At 46.6% G+C, this 19,683-nt stretch overlaps 1 protein-coding gene across 1 annotated transcript; it reads left to right on the top strand.

The window, feature by feature from the left end:
- Positions 1–272: 272 nt before the first annotated feature.
- LOC129708734 (hemicentin-1-like) lies at positions 273–19,050 on the top strand. The gene is given in 8 exon segments (XM_055654691.1): positions 273–452; positions 454–557; positions 3,528–3,845; positions 8,234–8,515; positions 11,059–11,340; positions 16,318–16,455; positions 16,906–16,994; positions 17,910–19,050. Coding segments are annotated over 8 exon segments (1,518 nt in total). The 5' UTR covers positions 273–366; the 3' UTR covers positions 18,129–19,050.
- Positions 19,051–19,683: the final 633 nt, after the last annotated feature.

Raw genomic sequence — 19,683 nt, forward strand, 5'->3', positions numbered from 1 at the left:
AGAGAGAGAGAGAGGAGAGAGAGGAGAGAGAGAGAAACAGACAGAGAGAGTGTGTGAGAGAGAGAGAGAGAGAGAGAGAGAGAGAGAGAGAAAGGGGAGAAGAGAGAGAGAGGAGAGAGAGAGAGAGAGAGAGAGAGAGTGCGGTGGAGAGAGAACAGGACTGTGTGCGGATGTGTGCATGGAGAGGTACATGCAACGATGTAGAGAGAGTCACATATGTAGAGAGTTATAATAATACGGTCCATGAGACAGAGATCAACTGATGCATAGAGACTGGGATAGAGATTCTAATTAAAACAAAATGAAAAAGCAAACAAGTCAGAATGTTGGTACGGAAGAGGTCAGTGCAATGTGTTTCTTCTCTGTATGTATCCTCTGTCACATGCAGAACATGCTGCCTATTACCCTATCACAGGCGGGTCTGAGGAGGAGTCAGTTCCTGATCTTTTCACTTATTTTAAATCTCGCATCGCTGAAACATCACTTCAAGATGTGGCACTTTTCTTTGAGGAGGATCCCCTTCCTACTCTGTGCATCCCTCATCGCCGTCTTTGTAGGTAAGTACAGATATTAATGATCAACTCTGGTTATCGATGGGTATGAGGATTGTGCAGGTTTTCCAACCCATTCAACCCATTGTGGTAATTTCCTGGCTTCATGCTAGCCCAAATGCTGCCACACTGTCATAAAGGTGGGACACACTGGTCTCTCATTCGGTCCATCTCTCTGTCATTCACAGCCCCTCTTCCATTCTGCTGATGTTATCTTTCTTTATCTCTCTCTCTATCGAAACACTCCTTCTCTCACTGACCCTATTTCTGTGCCTCTTTCTCCAGTTCTGTCACTTTCTGCTGGTTCCTGACATCTCTACAAACCTCTCTGTAGTTAACATTGTATTGCCATTTGTGCCTCGCTATCTCTCTCCCTCCCTCCCTCCCTCCCTCCCTCCCTTCAACAACCTCCCGCCCTCCACCCATTCCACTACTCTCGCTTTACATCCGCAGTCCAGCTCTATTTTTCACTTCACATACTTCTTGTTCAGCAAAGTGTTCTGAGCCTGAACCACTTCCTGCCACCATTTGATGCAATGTTTGACCAAACACCCTCCCTATCAGAACCAGCTCATTGCACCCTGACAGCAGCTTCTGACTTCTACAGGGCTCTGGGCATTCAGACTATGAGCTCTGATGGATAACAGTAATGAACCCCAACTCCAAGTGAGATGTCTAATAACAGAATGGCACAACACAGCAGAGACAGTTCCTTGCACACACACAAATGGAGGAGGAGGAGGGGGAAGATGAAGAGAGAGAGAGAGAGAGAGAGGGAGAGAGAGAAAAAGAGAGAGAAACAAAGACAGAGAGAGAGGGGTCAATTTGCAGAAGTTAAAAATTGTGTGTCATTGACAATGAGGAGGAGAATGAAGAACTGAGGAGGAGAAATCTGGTCAGCTGGGCAGGGAAATGAAGTTTACTCCAGAGAGGTGTGTGGTGAGATGTTTGGAGAAGCAAAACAAGGTTGGGAATACACAATAAATGAACCAGCAAATGGTTGGTGTTTGGAGAGGTTGAAAGCCAGATAATGTCATAGCACTGGGATGAAGGGCCTGATTTAAGATTCATGGGATCCACAGCGACTTGGACATTCAGATTCAGAACTGGCTCACTCATAGAAGGTAGAAGGTTGTGGGGGGAGAGTGTTATTCTGGCTGGAGGTCTGTGACCAATGGAGTTCCAAAAGGATCTGTGTTGGGTGTTCAATATTATATATAATATCTATCTCTCCCTCCTAACCCCATTCTCCTGCCTTTTCACCATAACCTCTAACACCTTTGGTATGGCGATATAAGGAACTGCAAATGCTGGTTTACCAAAAAAAAGAACCAAAGATATAAAGTGCTGGAGTAACTGCTGTGGGCAGCATCTCTGGAGAACATAGATAGGTGACGTTTTATCTTGGAACCCTTCCCCCGGACTGATTGTGCTGGGAAGTGGGGTGCGCGGGGATAATGTGGAAAAGAACAGTGGCCAGGCAGAAGAGTTCCCTAATATTGGAGAATTCTATGGGTTGTAAGCGACAGATGGAATTTGAGGTGCTATTTCCAGTCTGCATGTAGCCTCATTTTGACAATGGAGGAGGTCCAGGACAGAAAGGCCCAGGTGATTTAAAAATAGTTAGCAGCCAAGAGATGCAGCAGGCCTTGGCAGACCGAGGGCTAGTGCTCGGTAAAATGGTTGCCGAATCTATGCTTCATCCTGTTGATGTAAAGGAGGCTACATCATAAACACCAGATGCAGTGGATGAGGCTAGACAAAGTGCAGGTGAACTTGTGTTCAACCAATGAAGGCAAATATTCCGTATACCTTCACCACCAGATCCACCTATGCTGCCACCTGTAGAGATCCTTGGACCGAGTATATCAAGATCCCTCTGTGTTTCAACACTCATTATGACCCTACCATTCTTAATATGTTCTAATTCTATAACTTCCCAAAATGGCAAATTTTGCACTTATTAGAAACAAATTCCACCTGTAATCGCTCTGCCCATTTTAACAACTGAACAGAGAGTGGTGAATCTCTGGAATTCTCTGCCACAGAAGGTAGTTGAGGCCAGTTCATTGGCTATATTTTTAAAGGGAGTTAGATGTGGCCCTTGTGGTTAAAGGTATCAGGGGGTATGGAGAGAAGGCAGGTACAGGATACCGTTGGATGATCAGCCATGATCATATTGAATGGCGGTGCAGGCTCGAAGGGCAGAATGGCCTACTCTTGCACCTATTTTCTATGTTTCTAACAGTATATTCTACAGTCTATGACCATGTTCCGAACAATGACTCCACTGATTTTTTTTTTGTGTCATCTGCAAACTTACGAATTAAACATTTTTATTGTACTCGGGCAGTAAGAATCCCAACAACAATCCCTGCAGTACACGACTGGTCACAGGGTTCCAATAACAAAACCAACCCTCTACCAATATCTTCTGCCTCCAATCACCCAGATAATTTTGCATCCGATTGGCCAATTTTCCCTGGATCATGTGCTCTCACCTTTTGATCCAGTTTCTTGTGTGGTATTCAGTCACCCACCTGTCCTTACTTCCTCCTTCAGGGATCTGTGTAAGTGCACTCCAGGGGTCTGCTTCTTTCCAGGGATCTGCCCCACCATATTACTCACACCCTACCATTTACCCCGTTCCTCCACCATGTTCACTCTCTCCAAACTCACCCCATCCCCCTTCATTTTCAGACCAGGTCCCATTTGCCGTGTCTGTTCCCCCTGACCCATCCGTCTATATCTGGCTGCCGGCAGTAACTTCTTTCCTCGGCCCCGGTGCAGAATGTCTTCACTCTGTTCCCCCCGTGGGCTCACTATGTGATGTAGGAACTGTGGGCCGGGTCTCTAACAGAGCCGGGAGCCAGACGATGGGCCGCATGGCCTACTCCTGTGCTCTGTGATTCTCCCAGCTCCGTTCCTCCTCCAGTCACCGAGCTCTCCTGCTGACTGCCTCTCTTGTCTCCTCAGCTGGGACTGGGGCCGCCGCTGCCAACGTGACCGGAGCTCGGGGACACTCGGTCTCCTTACCTGCTGGGATCACAGCTGCACCGGATGTTGACAGCATTGAGTGGAGCCGGACATCACCCAACACCAAGATAGCCAAGTGCTCGGCTGAGACTATTGAATACTATACCATCAACTACACGGGACGGGTAACTCTTCACTGCGGGAACTTCAGTCTGGAAATCCGTGATTTACGGAGAGATGACGCTGGTGATTACCAGGTGGATGTTATTACACGTTCAGGAGGTGAAACTCGGGCAAGAGTTCGACTGGAGGTGTACGGTGAGTGAGACTGCCGCGGAAGCCCCCGGCTCCTGAACACTCCCAATTAATGGGCGAGGGCAGATCCTGTGCATTCCCCAGTTTATTGAACCTCACTGACTGCCAGTGTGCAGAGTGGGGGTCATGGTCCCAGTGTAGTGCCAGGCTGGGGGACAGACCCATCACATCCCGGACGCTGGGCCGTGAAGCATCGAATCGTGAACGGTTCCCACGTTCTCACTGCTCCACGGGGAAGGGAATTTCCTTCAGACTCCCTGGTGAATTTTCTGGATGACACACACACCACCCACATTTGTGGAGGGATGGAATGTTTAGGGATTGGACAGAGGGACTGCTTGGGGTGGTGGTGCCAGTGCTCAGAGTGGCAGAAGGATGATGTTAGGATGGAGGAGGAAGAGCTTAGGCTGCTGGACGGTGGGAGTATTTAGGGAAGTGGGTAGGGATCTGATTAAGCAGCTGCTTCAGTTGTAGGTGATGGCAACTTCTCGAGAGATGTTGGAGCTGCACTCACCCAGGTATTTGAAGAGTGTTCCCTTAAGTGCCTGTCCCACTTTTGCGACCTTTACAAGCAACTGCTGGGACCCGTGATAGGTTGCCAAAATTTTCAACATGTTGAAAATTCAGCGGCGACCAGAAAGACACTACGACTCTTTGGAGACCTCTCACGACCATACAGGCGACCCCTGGTGACATGTCGCGGGTGCCCACTCATGACCATGGGAGACCGCTCGCGACCGTAGTCGTGAGAGGTCTCCAAAGAGTCGTGGCATCTTTCTGGTCATCGCTGAATTTTCAACATGTTGAAAATGTTGGCGACCTATCACGGTCGTCAGTCGCCTGTAAAGGTCGTGAAAGTGGGACAGGCGCTTTACACTCCTGACGTGCCATGTAGACGGGGAAAGGTCAGGGTGTCAGGAAGTGAGTCACTCCTACGGGATACCCAGCCTCAAACTTTCTCCAATAGCCACAGAGCATGTGTAATTAGTATTGTTGAGTTGCTGTTCCGTTGTTTTGATGATGTGGGACTTGCTGCTGGGAGAATCATTGAGTCTCAAGCACGGGGCTGTCTCCTGCTGACACTTCCATCACGTGGTTGCAAACTTCCCACTTATCAGCCACTGCCTGAATGTTCTCTGGGTCCTGCTGCATGCAGTTGAGTTGATAATGGAACTGAACATTGTGCCATCATCAGTCAAATGTTGCAATGCCAGGAAGGTAATTGATGAAGCAGCTGGTTGAGCCCAGGACACTGCCCTGTGGGACACCTGCAGTGATGACCTGTGGCTCGGTTGACTGACCTCCAATGACCACAACCATCTTCCTCCGTGTGAGGTGTGACTCACGTCAGAGTGTTAACCCCTGGATGTTCATTGATTTTAGTTTTACAAGAGCTCCCTAATGTCACTCAGTCAAACAATGCGTTGATGTTGAGGACAGTCATCCTCGCCTTATCTCTGCAACTCAGCTTTTCGTTCCACTCTTGGACCAAAGGCCTGATGAGATCTTCAGATAAGATCTTCAGCTTCAGTGAGCAGGTTATTGGTAATTGCTGTCTGATAGAAGTGTCAACAATAGCTTCTCTCACTTTGCTGGTGATCAAGAGTAGACCAATTGGAAGGTGATCAGCTGATTGGATTCATCCTGTTTTTGAACAGCAAACATGAGGGGAATTTTCCACATTGTCACTGGATGCCAATGTTGCAAAAACAACTTGGCCAGACGTGCCACGACTTCAGGAGTACAGGTCTTCAGTACTATAGCTTGGAAGTTGCCTGGAGCTGGATATGTATAGGGGCTCTCTGCTGTTTCCTGGATAGACTGGATGCGGAGAATATGTTTCCATTAATGATTGAGTCCAGGACCCGAGGCCATAGCCTCAGAATAAAAGGACATATGGTACTTTTGGGGGACCAGCGTTATGACAGGCAGTTTGCCACTGCTACACGGGTGGTTTTAAACTGAATAAGGGGGGTGGGGTGTCAAATGGGATAGTCGAGGACGGAGTTAAAGAGAAAGAGAGTAAAGGGATGGTTAATGACCCCAGAATTAACGGGAAAGGAAGCTCACAAAGGGATAGGAGAGTATGGCCAAGTGTAAGAGGGATCGATGTGAAAGGTGAGATGTGTTAGGAATTAAAAGTTATTGTATATGAATGTGCGAAGTATAAGGAGTAAAGTAGATGAGCTTGAGGCTCAGTTAGAGTAGCAATGTTACAAAATTTTGAGATTTAAAAAATCAAGTCTGTAATTTATCCCATCAGATAAAGCATAAAAAGAAGTTTAATTTGGCACCTAATTCACTTTCATATCTCAAGTATTTAAAAAGTTATGGCCATTTTCATACTCGGAAATTAGCATCTTGTTCCCTATTGATTTTCTATGGACATAACAAAAAAGCTGTGATCGTGAACAGTCAAAAGCACATAACCTTCTTAAAAATTAAGAGAACTGAATGAAATTTCAGTTATCATAGATTGAAGCATTCTGAAACAAATATAAAATAATCTTACTCGGATGACCTGAAATTAAAGCATATAATTAGTTAGTTACCCACTTGTAGCTAATTTCAAACTTCAATTACTAGATCTAAACATCTATCCATTTCTTAATAAATGATTAACATTTTTAAATAGCCTAAGTGTCCAAATAATATTCACAAATAATTCACAATAAAACATGATTTTTAAATCTCATTTACATTAATTTATAGGCCAAATGGAAGGAATTTAGTGTTCAACTGCTGTGAATTAAAGTCCATTTTAAATCCGCTTTCTTGTGGGATCCTGTGAACGCGCTGGTTTAGAACGTTCACATTGTGGTAGATTTGTGCTCTCAAATGCCCAGAAAAATACTGCGGGATATAATGGGCCCAAAATTAGCTACTCGCAATATTAAACTTTGTATAAAGTGATCTTAAGAAGCCCTTTTTAATGTAAAAAAATACTGCTACCCTTCAGATTTCTGCTCTATAGCTGGTTGCGAGCCGTCGGGGGTTTAGAGGTTAATTTTTAAACTACTATAGCACTTAGGAAAAACTCGTAAAACTAATAATAGCTCATGTGAGGGAACCTACCAGCGAATTTTCGTTAATAATTAACTAGGCTGAACAAACTCGATTTGAACAGCCTAGAGAAAATCACGTTTTAAACCCGCCCCCCTCTAAACGGCGCCAAAATCGAGCACACGGGCTGGGACAGATTTTCAGTGACGCTTCAGGTACGCTTTGCAACATACCTAGTTAGAGGTTGGTAGATATGACATTGTGGAGATTACTGAGACGTGGCTGCAGGTGGATCGAGCCTGGGAACTTAATATTCAGGGTTATACATCCTATAGAAAGGACAGGCAGGTGGGCAGAGGAGGGGGAGTAGCTCGGCTGGTGAGGGATGGAATTCAGTCCCTTGCGAGGGAAGACATAGGGACTGACGAGGTAGAAGTCTCATAATTGGTGTCAGGGACAGATACACCTGCCACTGGTAGCCTGGGTGGCCAGGTGGAGGTGCTACCAACCCATTCCCATGGTGGACATTGAAATCCCCACCTAGAGGACATTCTGGCCTTTGCTGCTCTCAGGACATTTTCTAAGTGTCGTCCAACATGAGGGAGAGCCAGCTCATCCGCTGAGGATTGAGGGCAGTGATCAGGAGATTTCCCTGCCCATGTATCTGCTTTCAGTGAGGGTGACTCTGCAACCCCAGATCTCTGCTCTGTCCCTTTTGACAGTTTCTCCATTCTAACTACTTGGTTCCCCTCTCGGAATGTGTCCCATCACAAGACTGGGAATAACTTACTATTTACACCCCCGATTTGTGAGCTGTTTCAGTCTCTGTGGGGGAGACGGTGTGGGACCCAGGATCTGCATGGTGCTGGATTCACTCTGGAACATGGCACACTATCCCAGTCTGGGTCTACGCCCATCACAGTCCCAGGGCTGACACTCTTGGACCAGGTCCAGGACCGGCCTGGGCTGGGTCACACTCAGGTGCATAAGGGACACAGGGACCATTTGCAGAATTGAAAAAAACCCTGCATCTGGATAGAATCTCCAGGTTCAATCATCCGTGATTGAATGGCGGAGTGGATTTGATGGGCCAAATGGTTTAATTCTACTCCTATCACATGATACAGAGCCATAAACAGGACATGGTGGATAGTTGGTGGATGATTGCGGGCAGTAGTAGTTGGAAAGGGGGCGCATCACGTGTGGACTTTGTGCAGCAACAACTCGCTGAACTGAAGGGGGGGGGGGGAAAGAGTTAAACTGGTAGGTGGAAATGAGCTGGGATCGGATTAAAGTTCACCTGTGGCTGTTGGAGACGGGGTGTTGGGTATTGTGGGGCCCACATGGACCTCCTTTACTCATCTTTCTTCTCTCTGCCCCAACCTCAGAGCCCGTGGAAGGAACACAGATTAAGGCTCAGAACATCACCGGGATCTGCAACCTGACCTGCTCCGTTACCTCAGGCGACCCCACCAGCTTCAGGTGGTGGAGGGGACAAGAACCTCTGGGAAATGACAGCACCCACCACGTCTCGCAACATGGAGAGACGGTAGAGGTTCATCACACAGCAGGGGTCGGGGACGTTGAGTACAGATGTGAGGCCAGGAACCTGGTCAGTGAGGGCACGGCACAGATCCTGCTGACAGACAACTGCAAACAGGCCACATTTGGTGAGAGAAACACACTGCTGATACTGGAAATGTGTAATAAAAACAAAAAATATCGGAAACACTCCGAAGATTCTACATCCAATGATATGAGAGAAAGATAAACAACAGTCCAGTTCGAAGATTTTATGTCAGCAATTGGAAACGTTAGAAATCAAATGTATTTTATGTGACAGAGGTGGAATCGGAAATACAAAGAGAATGCCAATGATAGCGACAGAGAGACACACATAACAGAGGCGATGGTGGTGCTGGCTGAGAGATGGTGAATACTTGTTTTCTGTACAGAACCTGATTGTAGAAGGTGCAATTACGAGATGAATTACAGAAGAGAGAAAACAATCCATGCTGGAACTGTAGGATTCCAAACTTTTATTCAACATCACGCTGAACAGACCTGCAAGCTTAGGTGTGTCCAAAATACAAAAAGAGAAATAGCAATTAGAATCTACACGAAATAAGTTAGCTCCAAAGAGAGAGTCACTGAGGGAAGAGATGTGTCTTAGGGCACTTTGTTACAAATAAGAAAGAACAGAAACTAATGAAGGTGCACTGTTAATAGATTTCCATAAAGCATTTGATGGAGATGTTCCATCAAAAGTTATTGAAGAAAATAAAAGCTTGTAGGTCAGCAGGATTTGTGTTGGAATGAACAGAAGGCTGGCAGGATAACAGGTAACAGAGTAGGTATAAATGAACAACATATAATATTGCCATAGGGCTTGTTCTGGAGCCTCCACTAGTATATGAATTTTAACATGGCTCGTGTAAAAGGCCCAAAATGTAGGAAAGTAAGATATGAAGTGGACATAAGGTAATTATTAAAGGATAATAAGGCAAGATAAGTGAGCGGGCAAGGATCTAACAAATGTAGAATAACATGGTAAATTGTTTAATAACAAAGAAGCACATTACCCAACTAGTAAGTGATTGCAGTCATAACGTCATACAGACGTTAGGTCAAAGACTATGACTGAAGACGAGTCTTCAACCTAAAATGTTAACTGTTTCTCTTGCCACAGATGCGGCCTGACCTTCTAACTATTTTCAGCATTTTTGGTTTTTACTTAAGAATGCAGCTGGAACTGAACAATTTAAGGCCCTCTTTAATCCTGCTTGATGTGTGTTTATAATGTCTCTCAAGCTCTGCTGACCCAGCAAGGGAGTAAATAAAATAATATTTACGTGTGTTGTTCACATAGGGAGAAAATAAAGCCATATTTGTGAATATAACATTGTCGTGTTTATCTCCACCTGGTGCTGCTTCATGTCCTCTGCGCTCCTCAGTAAACCAGGGTTGACCCCCCTCGGTGACAGGAATGGTGGCGTGAACCATGAGGTTACAGTCTGCGTGGTGGACAGTTCTGCTGCTGTCCACAGGAACGCATAGACCCCAGTTGTCAGCTGCATGATCTATTCTGAGCCTCTCCCACTGAGCTCAATTGTAGGTGCCACACAATATGATGGGGATGAGCCTTTGGTGTGAAGACCAGACTTGTCTCCACAAGGACTGTACAGTGATAAGTCTCATCATTGGTGTCAGGGACAGATGCACCTGCCACTGGTAGCCTGGGGATGGCCAGGTCAGGCCAGATTATCCCTGGTCGCAGCCCACCATGGCCCGCTGTCCCTCAGGAGTTGGAGGCTCAGTCTGTGGAGGTGCTACCAACCCACTCCCATGTTGGACATTGAAATCCCCACCTAGAGGACGTTCTGGCCTTTGCTGGTCTCAGGACGCATTCTAAGTGTGGTCCAACATGGGGTAGAGCTAGTTCATCTGCTGAGGATGGGGGGGGGGGGGGGCAGTGATCAGGAGATTTCCCTGCCCATGTATCTGCTTTCAGTGAGGGTGACTCTGCAGCCCCAGATCTCTGCTCTGTCCATTTTGACATTTTTTCATTCTGACAACTTGGTTCCCCTCTCAGAATGTGTCCCATCACAAGACTGGGAACAACTTGCTATTTACACCCCCGATTTGTGAGCTGTTTCAGTCTCTGTGGGGGAGACGGTGTGTGACCCAGGATCTGCATGGTGCTGGATTCACTCTGGAACATGGCACACTATCCCAGTCTGGGTCTGTGCTCATCACAGTCACAGGGCTGACACTCTTGGATCAGGTTCAGGACCGGTCTGGGCTGGGTCACACTCAGGTGCACAAGGGACGCAGGGACCTTTTGAGGAAGTGAAAAAAAACCCTGCGCCTGGAGAGAATCCCCAGGTTCAATCATCCATGATTGAATGGTGGAGTAGATTTGATGGGCCAAATGGTTTAATTCAACTCCTATCACTTAAGATACAGAGCCATAAGCAGGACATGGTGGAGAGTTGGTGGATGTGAAGAGGGCGCATCACGTGTGGACTTCTCACAGCAACAACTCGCTGAACTGAGGGGGGGGGGGGGGGGGCAGGGAAGAGTTAAACTGGTGGGTGGAAATTAGCTGGGAGTGGCTTAATGTTGACGTGGCTCTTGGAGCCGGGGTGTTGGGTATCGTGGGGTCCACAAGGATCTCCTTTACTCATCTTTCTTCTCTCTACCCCATCCTCAGAGCCCGTGACAGGAACACAGATTAAGATTCAGAACATCACCGGGATTTGCAAGCTGACCTGCTCCGTGACCTCTGGCGACCCCACCAGCTTCAGGTGGTGGAGGGGAGGAGAACCTCTGGGAAACGGCACCATCCATCGCCCCCGGCGACACGGAGAGACGATAGAGGTTCATCACACAGCAGGGGTCGGGGACGTTGAGTACAAGTGTGAGGCCAGCAACCTGGTCAGTGAGGGCACGGCCCAGATCTGGCTGACGGACGACTGCAAACAGGCCACATCGGGTGAGTGAAACACACTGCTGATTTTGGAAATATGCAATAAAAACAGAAGATATTGGAAATGCTCCAACGGTTCAAAAGCCAATGATATGAGAGAAAGATAACCAACATTCCAGGTCGATGATTTTATGTCAGAAATTGGAAAAATTAGAAATCAAATGTATTTTATGTGACAGAAAGGTGGAATCGGAAATACTGAGAGAATGCCAATGATAGCGACAGAGAGACACACACATAACAGAGGCGATGGTGATGCTGGCTGAGAGATGGTGAATACTTGTTTTCTGTACAGAACCTGGCTGTAGAAGGTGCAAATAGGAGATGAATTACAGAAGAGAGAAAGAAATCCATGCTGGAACTGTAGGATTCCAAACTTTTATTCAACATCATGCTGAACAGACCTGAAAGCTTGGGTGGGTCCAAAATACAAAAAGTGAAATTGCAATTTGAATCTATGTGAAATAAGTTAGCTCCAGAGAGAATCACTGAGGGAAGAAATGTGTCTTAGGGCACTTTGTTACAAACAAGAAGGAACAGAAACTAATGAAGGTGCACTGTTATTAGATTTCCATAAGGCATTTCATGGAGATGTTCCATCAAACGTTATTGAAGAAAATAAAAGCTTGTAGTGCAGCAGAATTTGTGTTGGAGTGAACAGAAGACTGGCAGGATAACAGGAAACAGAGTAGGCATAAATGAACAACATATAATATTGCCAAAGGGCTCGTTCTGGAGCCTCCACCAGTATATGAATTTTAACATGACTCGTGTAAAAGGCCCAAAACGTAGGAAAGTAAGTTATGAATGAGCATAAGGTAATTATTAAAGGCTAATAAGGCAAGTTAAGTGAGCGGGCAAGGATCTAACAAATGTAGAATAATGTGGGTAACATGTTCAGACTGAAGAAGGGTTTCGATCCGAAATGTTGCCTAATTCCTTCGCTCCATAGATGTTGCCTAACCCGCTGAGTTTCTCCAGGATTTTTGTCTACATTTGATTTTCCAGCCTCTACAGTTCCTTCTTAAACATACATATAACTACAATCAAGCTATACACAATCAAAAGAAAAATACCGGAATGCAGAATATATATTTGCAGCATTGTAATGTTAGTTTCAAAGAAAAAGTCCAATGTTGGCAATGTGGTAGATTGCAAGATCAGGATTATACCTGGCTTATGGGTGGACCATTCAGTAGTTTGACTCCTGAGTTAGAGTCCTGAGGCTGGTAGTGTGTGGTTGTAAATGTTTGTATAGTCTGCCCAATGGGACCAGTACTTGATCCATAGCTTTCTAGCCTTGGAAATGTATGCCCTTGCCCAGAGGCTTTAATACTGTGAGAATATTTGCCCCACCACCTTCTTAGGGAGTGTGTTTCAGATTTTGTCTGCCCTCCAGGCGAAACAAATCTTCCACAGATCCTCTATAACCTTTCACTACTCTCCTTAAATATATATCTTCTATTAGAAAAATCTATTCACACTACAGGACTCAAAATTAACGATTGCCTGGGTGCCATTGACCACTCAAAGCGCCGCCAGGCAACCAAACACCGAGTCATTTTACCCGGCTTGGCAACCAGATACTGGTTTGTACCAAAGATAGACACAAAAAACTGGAGTAACTCAGCATGTCAGGCAGCATCTCAGGAGAAAGGGAACGAGACGTTTTGTGTCGGCGGTGACGGCTGTATTGCGTGAGAAAGATACTAGGTGTGTGGTGACGAAGGGTCGAAGCGAATGACGGGCACCGAACAGCGGCTCCATCTCCTCCTCCTCCCGCACCCCGCCCGCCCTGATAGCGGCCGCTACTTGCAAATGCGCTAACGGCGCTTAAAAAAAACCACTCCCGCACGCCGAGGTTGGGAGGAGGGAGGGAGGAGGCCTCGGCATGCGGGAGGGTTTGTTTTGAAAGCGGTTATCGCCGTTAGCAGGTTTGCAAGCAGCGGCCGCTATCAGGGAGGAGGAGGAGATGGAGCTGCTGCCGCTGCTGTGCAGGACCCGTCATTCGCTCCGACACTTCTGAAGCAGCTGCACCAAAGATACTATAACTATAGGATCTTCGAGCTGCACAGCTCGGCCCCGTTGGCCGGCGGAGGAGGGAGGCGGTGGCAAGGAATTCCCAATGGCCTAAGCAGCGGGACTATGTTGTCCGAGGAGCGCTGACCTTCCTTCCCCCAACTCGCCCCCCTTCTCTCTCTCTCTCTCTCTCTCTCTCTCTCTCTCTCTCTCTATCGTACGCCCCCCCCCTTTATCCTGAGACCCCTCCTCTACATCCCGCACTGATCCCCATTTCCGCCTCAATATTCAGTCCTCACTGACATCCCCTGTGCTCCCCTCCCCATCTACCCCATCTATTCATCCTGCGCTGATCACCCTAACCACCTCGCATTAATTCTCCTGCCACCATACCCCCCCCCCCCCCCCCCCCCCATCCATCCTACACTGGTTCCCCAATTCACCCTGTACTTACCCCTTTCCCATCCATCCTGCACCTCCTCCATCCATCCTGTACTGATTCACCCATCATCCATCCTGTACTAATCCACGCATTCATCCCGTACTGGCCCACCCTCCATTTACACTGCACCTTCCCCCATTCATCCTGTAGTGATTCCCCATTTATCCTGCACTGACCCTCCGATCCACACTGTACTGACCCCCCCCCCCCCCTTCCATTCATCCTGCACTGATCTCCCCCCCCCCCCATCCATCCTGTACTGATCCTCCCATTCAAGAAGAATGGGGCGAAAGGTCTGAAGAAGGGTCTCGACTCGAAACGTTGCCTATTTCCTTCGCTCCATAGATGCTGCCTCACCCGCTGAGTTTCTCCAGCACTTTTGTCTATCCCCATCCATCCCGTACTGAACCCCCCATTCAACACCACTGACATCACCTGTGCTCTCCCCTCACAATTTTACCTACTCCAACCAACACGTATTAATTCACCTGCCTCAATCCATCCATTCTGCACCGACTGCCTTCTAACCATTCTGCCTTTTAATTCCCAATGTTATTATTTGTTTTAATCTATAAAGATGGATTAATTAAATTGTGAACACATGAAACATTAAAACCGCAGTGTTCGATTGTCACTGTTACCGTTGACAAGTTAATACAGAATTTATTTTAACGGCAAATCAATGCTCTTAATATGGAGTATCAGTACTGTAGTTATTTAATGAGCAACATTCACAACTATACGTACGCATATATGTTACCATGGTCCAGGATTTATTGACACGGGTTGATCATACGCTGAATAATCCAACCACATTTTTGTTTGGAAGTGGAAAGAACTAATAGAAATTACAACGCAATGTGTAAAAAGAGTTGAGATACTGTCTTATAATTTTGCTGCATGTCATTGTGAGATATATCATGTCTTGATTGGTGAATGTCTAGTTTGTGACTTTACTTGAAGCAGAAATAATATGTGAATGCTTCATTGAGTATAATTCTGACTGGTAACTACGCACTTCGTCCGAGCACATTATTGCACGCGTCATGCAAGCCATCTTAAATGACCACCTAAACTGTCATTTGGCAACCTAAAAAGCTGCCAAGGGAGCCCTGCACTATCTCCCCTATCTCGGTCCCTCATAATGTGATGCATCTATAATAGTACTCCTCCACTCCCAGCCTCCTCCACTCTAAAGAAAAGAAACCCAACCAGTCCAGTCTCCGCTCATAACTGAAACATTCAATCTCAGACATTTTGGTGAATATCTGCACTGCTTCAGTGAAATCACACCCTTTCTATAGTATGATGGCCAAAATTGTACACAATATATTCCAGCTGGCTTAATCAATGTATTATAACATTGATCTCTGGAGGGTCTCATACGACAGAGGAACTGAGTACAGGTGCATAGTTCCCTGAAAATAACATCACAGGTTGACAGGATGGTGAAGAAGGCTTTTGGCACTGTGCCGTTTATCAGTATAGGCATTCAATATAGAAGTTGGGATGCTATGTTGCAGTTGTACAAAACCGTGATGAAGCCACCATTGGAATATTGAGTTCAATTTTGGTCAACATGCTATAGGAGATATGCCATTGTTGGAAAGCGTACAGAAAGATGTACAAGGACGTTGACATGACTCAAAAGACAGAGAGGTAGAGCAGGCTAGGACTTTATTCCTTGGAGAGTAGGAGGCTGAATGATCTTACAGGGGTGTATAAAATCACGTGTAGCATGGATAGGGTGAACATGGTCTTTTCTCCAGGGCTTTAGAATCAAGAAATAGAAGTCATAGCTTTAATGTGCGAGGGGAAAGATTTAGTGGAAACGTTTGGACAATGTTTTCCACACAGAAGGTGGTACATAAATGGAATGTGCAACCTGATGAAGTGGTTGCAGCGGGCACCATAATAACATTTAAAAGACAATAAAGTATTTCTTCTATCCTTATCTCACCTTTTGTCTTTTAAATCGCTGGACTTTGCCCAACTTTCTGCCTATCAACCCCCTTTCCTGTTTCTACCTATCATTTGCCGGGCTTTGCCCAGCACTCATCCAGCATTCCCCATGCGCCCCTCCCCCATGCACCACAATCAGTCCGAAGAAGGGTTCTGACCCGAAACATTACCTATCTATGTCCCCCAGAGATGCCGCCTGACCCACTGAGTTATTCCAGCACATTGTATCTTTTTCTGGTAAACCAACATCTTCTTTCACCTTTATGGTGCAGCACTAGTCAAATACATCCTATCAAAAATATATTCTTCCACCTTTACCCTTTGCCTCCCATCACCAAGCTAATTTTGGATCCAATTAGGTAAATCACCTTGGATTCCACGTGGGGATGGAGGGGAATGTTTTGAGGGGTGGATAGAGGGTGGACTGAGGGCACCGAAACTGTATTAATGGAGGACTTCATCAAAACCCATGTGGCTAGATGGATCCCATCAACTCTCTGTCCGTGGGAGAGCTAGAATGGAAATGGAATAATTAAATTTTGACTCCTCTGTTGTTTTAGGACGAAGGAGATCATGGAATCAAATTATTATTATTATTTCGGTTGTTGCAGCTTGTGTAGCTGTTTGCATCATTTTTCTGGTCTGCTTCATCGTAAGGAGGAGAACAGGAGGAGGTCAAAACGCTCTAGTCACTGGAGGCAAGTATCTGATACCCAGCCCATGAGCCAGAGTGGTCGCAGTCCCAGGAAAGACTGCACATGGTGCTAGATGGGAGATGATGAATTGGTGCAGGAGAGGACAGAGGATGAAATGGAGAAGGTGCACTCAGGGAGAAGAGGAAGTGGTGAGGGGAGGGAATAGTGGGTAAATGGGGTAGAGATTTGAGAACAGAGAAATATGAAGGTTGGAAAGGGAAATGAGTCACAGCACAAGGGTTGATTGCAGGTAGGGGAAGGGGGCAGTATCGGGAGGGAAGGAAGTACAAAGGTGGGAGGGACTGGGATGATCAGGAGGTAGATCGGGAAGGGCTAAGGGTGAGGAGGGGAGGGATAGAATGGTTGACAGGGATGAGGGTTAAAGTGACTGGGATGGAAAGGAGATGATGCGTGGTGAGGGCAGGTACTCATCCTTCTTACTCTCCCCCACAGGCCCATCAAACATGGAGACTATCTATGCACAACCCCAGCCATCACAGAGACATCCAGCCAACAGACAGCCTCGGGAGGAGAACGAGATGGTAAAGGGACACATATTGCCTCAGGGATGGGCGATCTGAACCCCTCAGTTCTCTGGGGCCATCCTTACTATCTCTGCAGCAGGCAGGACACAGAATCCCATATAGGCACAACACAACCTCACACTGAATTAGAAATCATAGTTGAGTAAGCTCTCACCGAACTCTGCCACAGTTCAAAGCAATAACAAGGCACAGAAATATCCCAAGCACTCAATGAAAAAAATTCAGATCAGACTGAAACTTATCTCAGCAACATCCACTTCAGGTTGGACAGGAGATGCTGCTTCATCCATCTCCACTCTCACTGGTAATACACTGTCCTCCCCCAAATCCCCAGTGATTGAGGTAGACTGTCTCTACACCCAGTCACTGGGGTACACTGTCCCAACACACAGTTACTGGGGTACATTGACCTCACACACCCAGTTACTGGGGTACACTGTGTACCCCCACACACCTAGTTAGTGTTTACGCCTTCATGAATTTGCCCATGCAATGGGTGACTAAGGATAATATAGAACAGTACATACAGAAACAAGCTCCCTGCAGCCCATAATATCAACACTGAACAAGAAGCCACGTTAAACTAATCTCTGTTTGTATGTGATCCACATCCATCCATAATTGTGCCTGTTCAAAAGCCTCTTAAGTGGGGCATTACTGGCACCCAGCATCTCTGAGTAAAATAATTGTCCCGCACATTTCTTTTAAAATTTGCCCTTCCAAATAAGAATGTAATTCTTCTGTTTTCAATACATATGACAATTAAACACTTTTGAGTCTCGGCTCACCTTAAAGTTATGCCCTCTAATATTTGACATTTCCACCCTGGGAGAAAGGTTCTGACGGCCTGTCTTATCTAACGCTCTCATAATTTATAAACTCTAATCCTCTGAACTCTCTCTGCTTTCTCAGCAGGCTCAGAACAAGGAGAGGCTGGAGATTCCTGCCACCATATATGACACAGTGAAATCTCCTGTGATGCCAGTTCCTGGACCAGCCAGACGAGGAGGGCACAGAAACCCCAGGGAGAGCATGATCCAAGAGTATGAAACAGTGAATTATTCTGGGATCCCACACTTTGCCTCAATCAAGGGTAGAGGACGAGCCCATGGAAAATCCCACCCTTTATAGGTCAGGTGTTGACCATACTCCACCCTGGATCCAAGGGCATGTACTTATCTCTGGACAGATGTTCCCGTGGTGTTGGGATGGAGAGGATCCCACTAACCTCAGCCCATCGGCAGCAGTGGGTGTGGATAGGTGGGAGAGCTACAGTAATATGGGTGGAGGTGGGATGGGTTGGAAAGGATGGGTGGGGAGGGTAAGGATGGGATCTTGGGGTTCCATGACACACAGTTGGGAAAAGTGATCACCTGTGGTTAGTGAGTGTGCACAACTGTGGGACTGGACCAGGCTGAACTGTTCAGGGCTCTCGCTTAACCTTTTTTCTCTGTTGCCAGCCGGGCAACCTTGGCAGCTTTTTAGGTTGCCAAATGGCAGTTTAGGTGGTCATTTAAGATGGCTTGCATGACGCGTGCGATAAAATGCTCGGACGAAGCGCGTAGTTGCCAGTCGGAATTATACTCAATGAAGCATTCCCATATTATTTCTGCTTCAAATAAAGTCACAAACTAAACATTCACCAATCAAGACATGATATATCCCACAATGACATGCAGCAAAATTATAAGACCATATAACCATATAACAATTACAGCACGGAAACAGGCCATCTCGACCCTTCTAGTCCGTGCCGAACACGTATTCTCCCCTAGTCCCATATACCTGCGCTCAGACCATAACCCTCCATACCTTTCCCGTCCATATAACTATCCAATTTATTTTTAAATGATAAAAACGAACCTGCCTCCACCACCTTCACTGGAAGCTCATTCCACACAGCCACCACTCTCTGAGAAGTTCCCCCTCATGTTACCCCTAAACTTCTGTCTCTTAATTCTCAAGTCATGTCCCCTTGTTTGAATCTTCCCTACTCTCAGTGGGAAAAGCTTATCCACGTCAACTCTGTCTATCCCTCTCATCATTTTAAAGACCTCTAATGAAGACCTCTTAGAAGGCAGTCGGTGCAGAATGGATGGATTGAGGCAGGTGAATTAGTACGCCTTGGTTGGAGTAGGTAAAATTGTGAGGGGAGAGCATGGGGGATGTCAGTGGTGTTGAATGGGGGGGGGGGGGGGTCACTACAGGATGGATGGGGGTAGACAAAAGTGTTGGAGAAACTCAGCGGGTGAGGCAGCATCTAAAGAGCGAAGGAAATCGGCAACGTTTCGGGTCGAGACCCTTCTTCAGACTATTCCCCCCCCCCTTCTTCTTGAATGGGAGGATCAGTACAGGATGGATGGGGGGGTCAGCACAGGATGAAAGGGGGGAGGTGGGTCAGTGCAGTGTGGATCTGAGGGTCTGTGCAGGATGAATGGAGGATCACTGCAGGATGAATGAGGGGAAGGTGCAGGGTAAATGGAGGGTGGGTCAGTATGGGATGAATGCATGGATTAGTACAGGATGGATGGGGGAATCAGTACAGGTGGAGTTACAGGATGGATGGGAAAGGGGTAAATGCAGGGTGAATTAGGGTACAAGTGTAGGATGGATGGGGGGGGTATGGCGGCAGGAGAATTAATGCGAGGTGGATAGGGTGATCAGCGCAGGATGAGTAGATTGGGGG

This window comes from Leucoraja erinacea, chromosome 24 (genome assembly GCF_028641065.1).
Source record: "Leucoraja erinacea ecotype New England chromosome 24, Leri_hhj_1, whole genome shotgun sequence".
NCBI lineage: Eukaryota > Metazoa > Chordata > Chondrichthyes > Rajiformes > Rajidae > Leucoraja > Leucoraja erinaceus.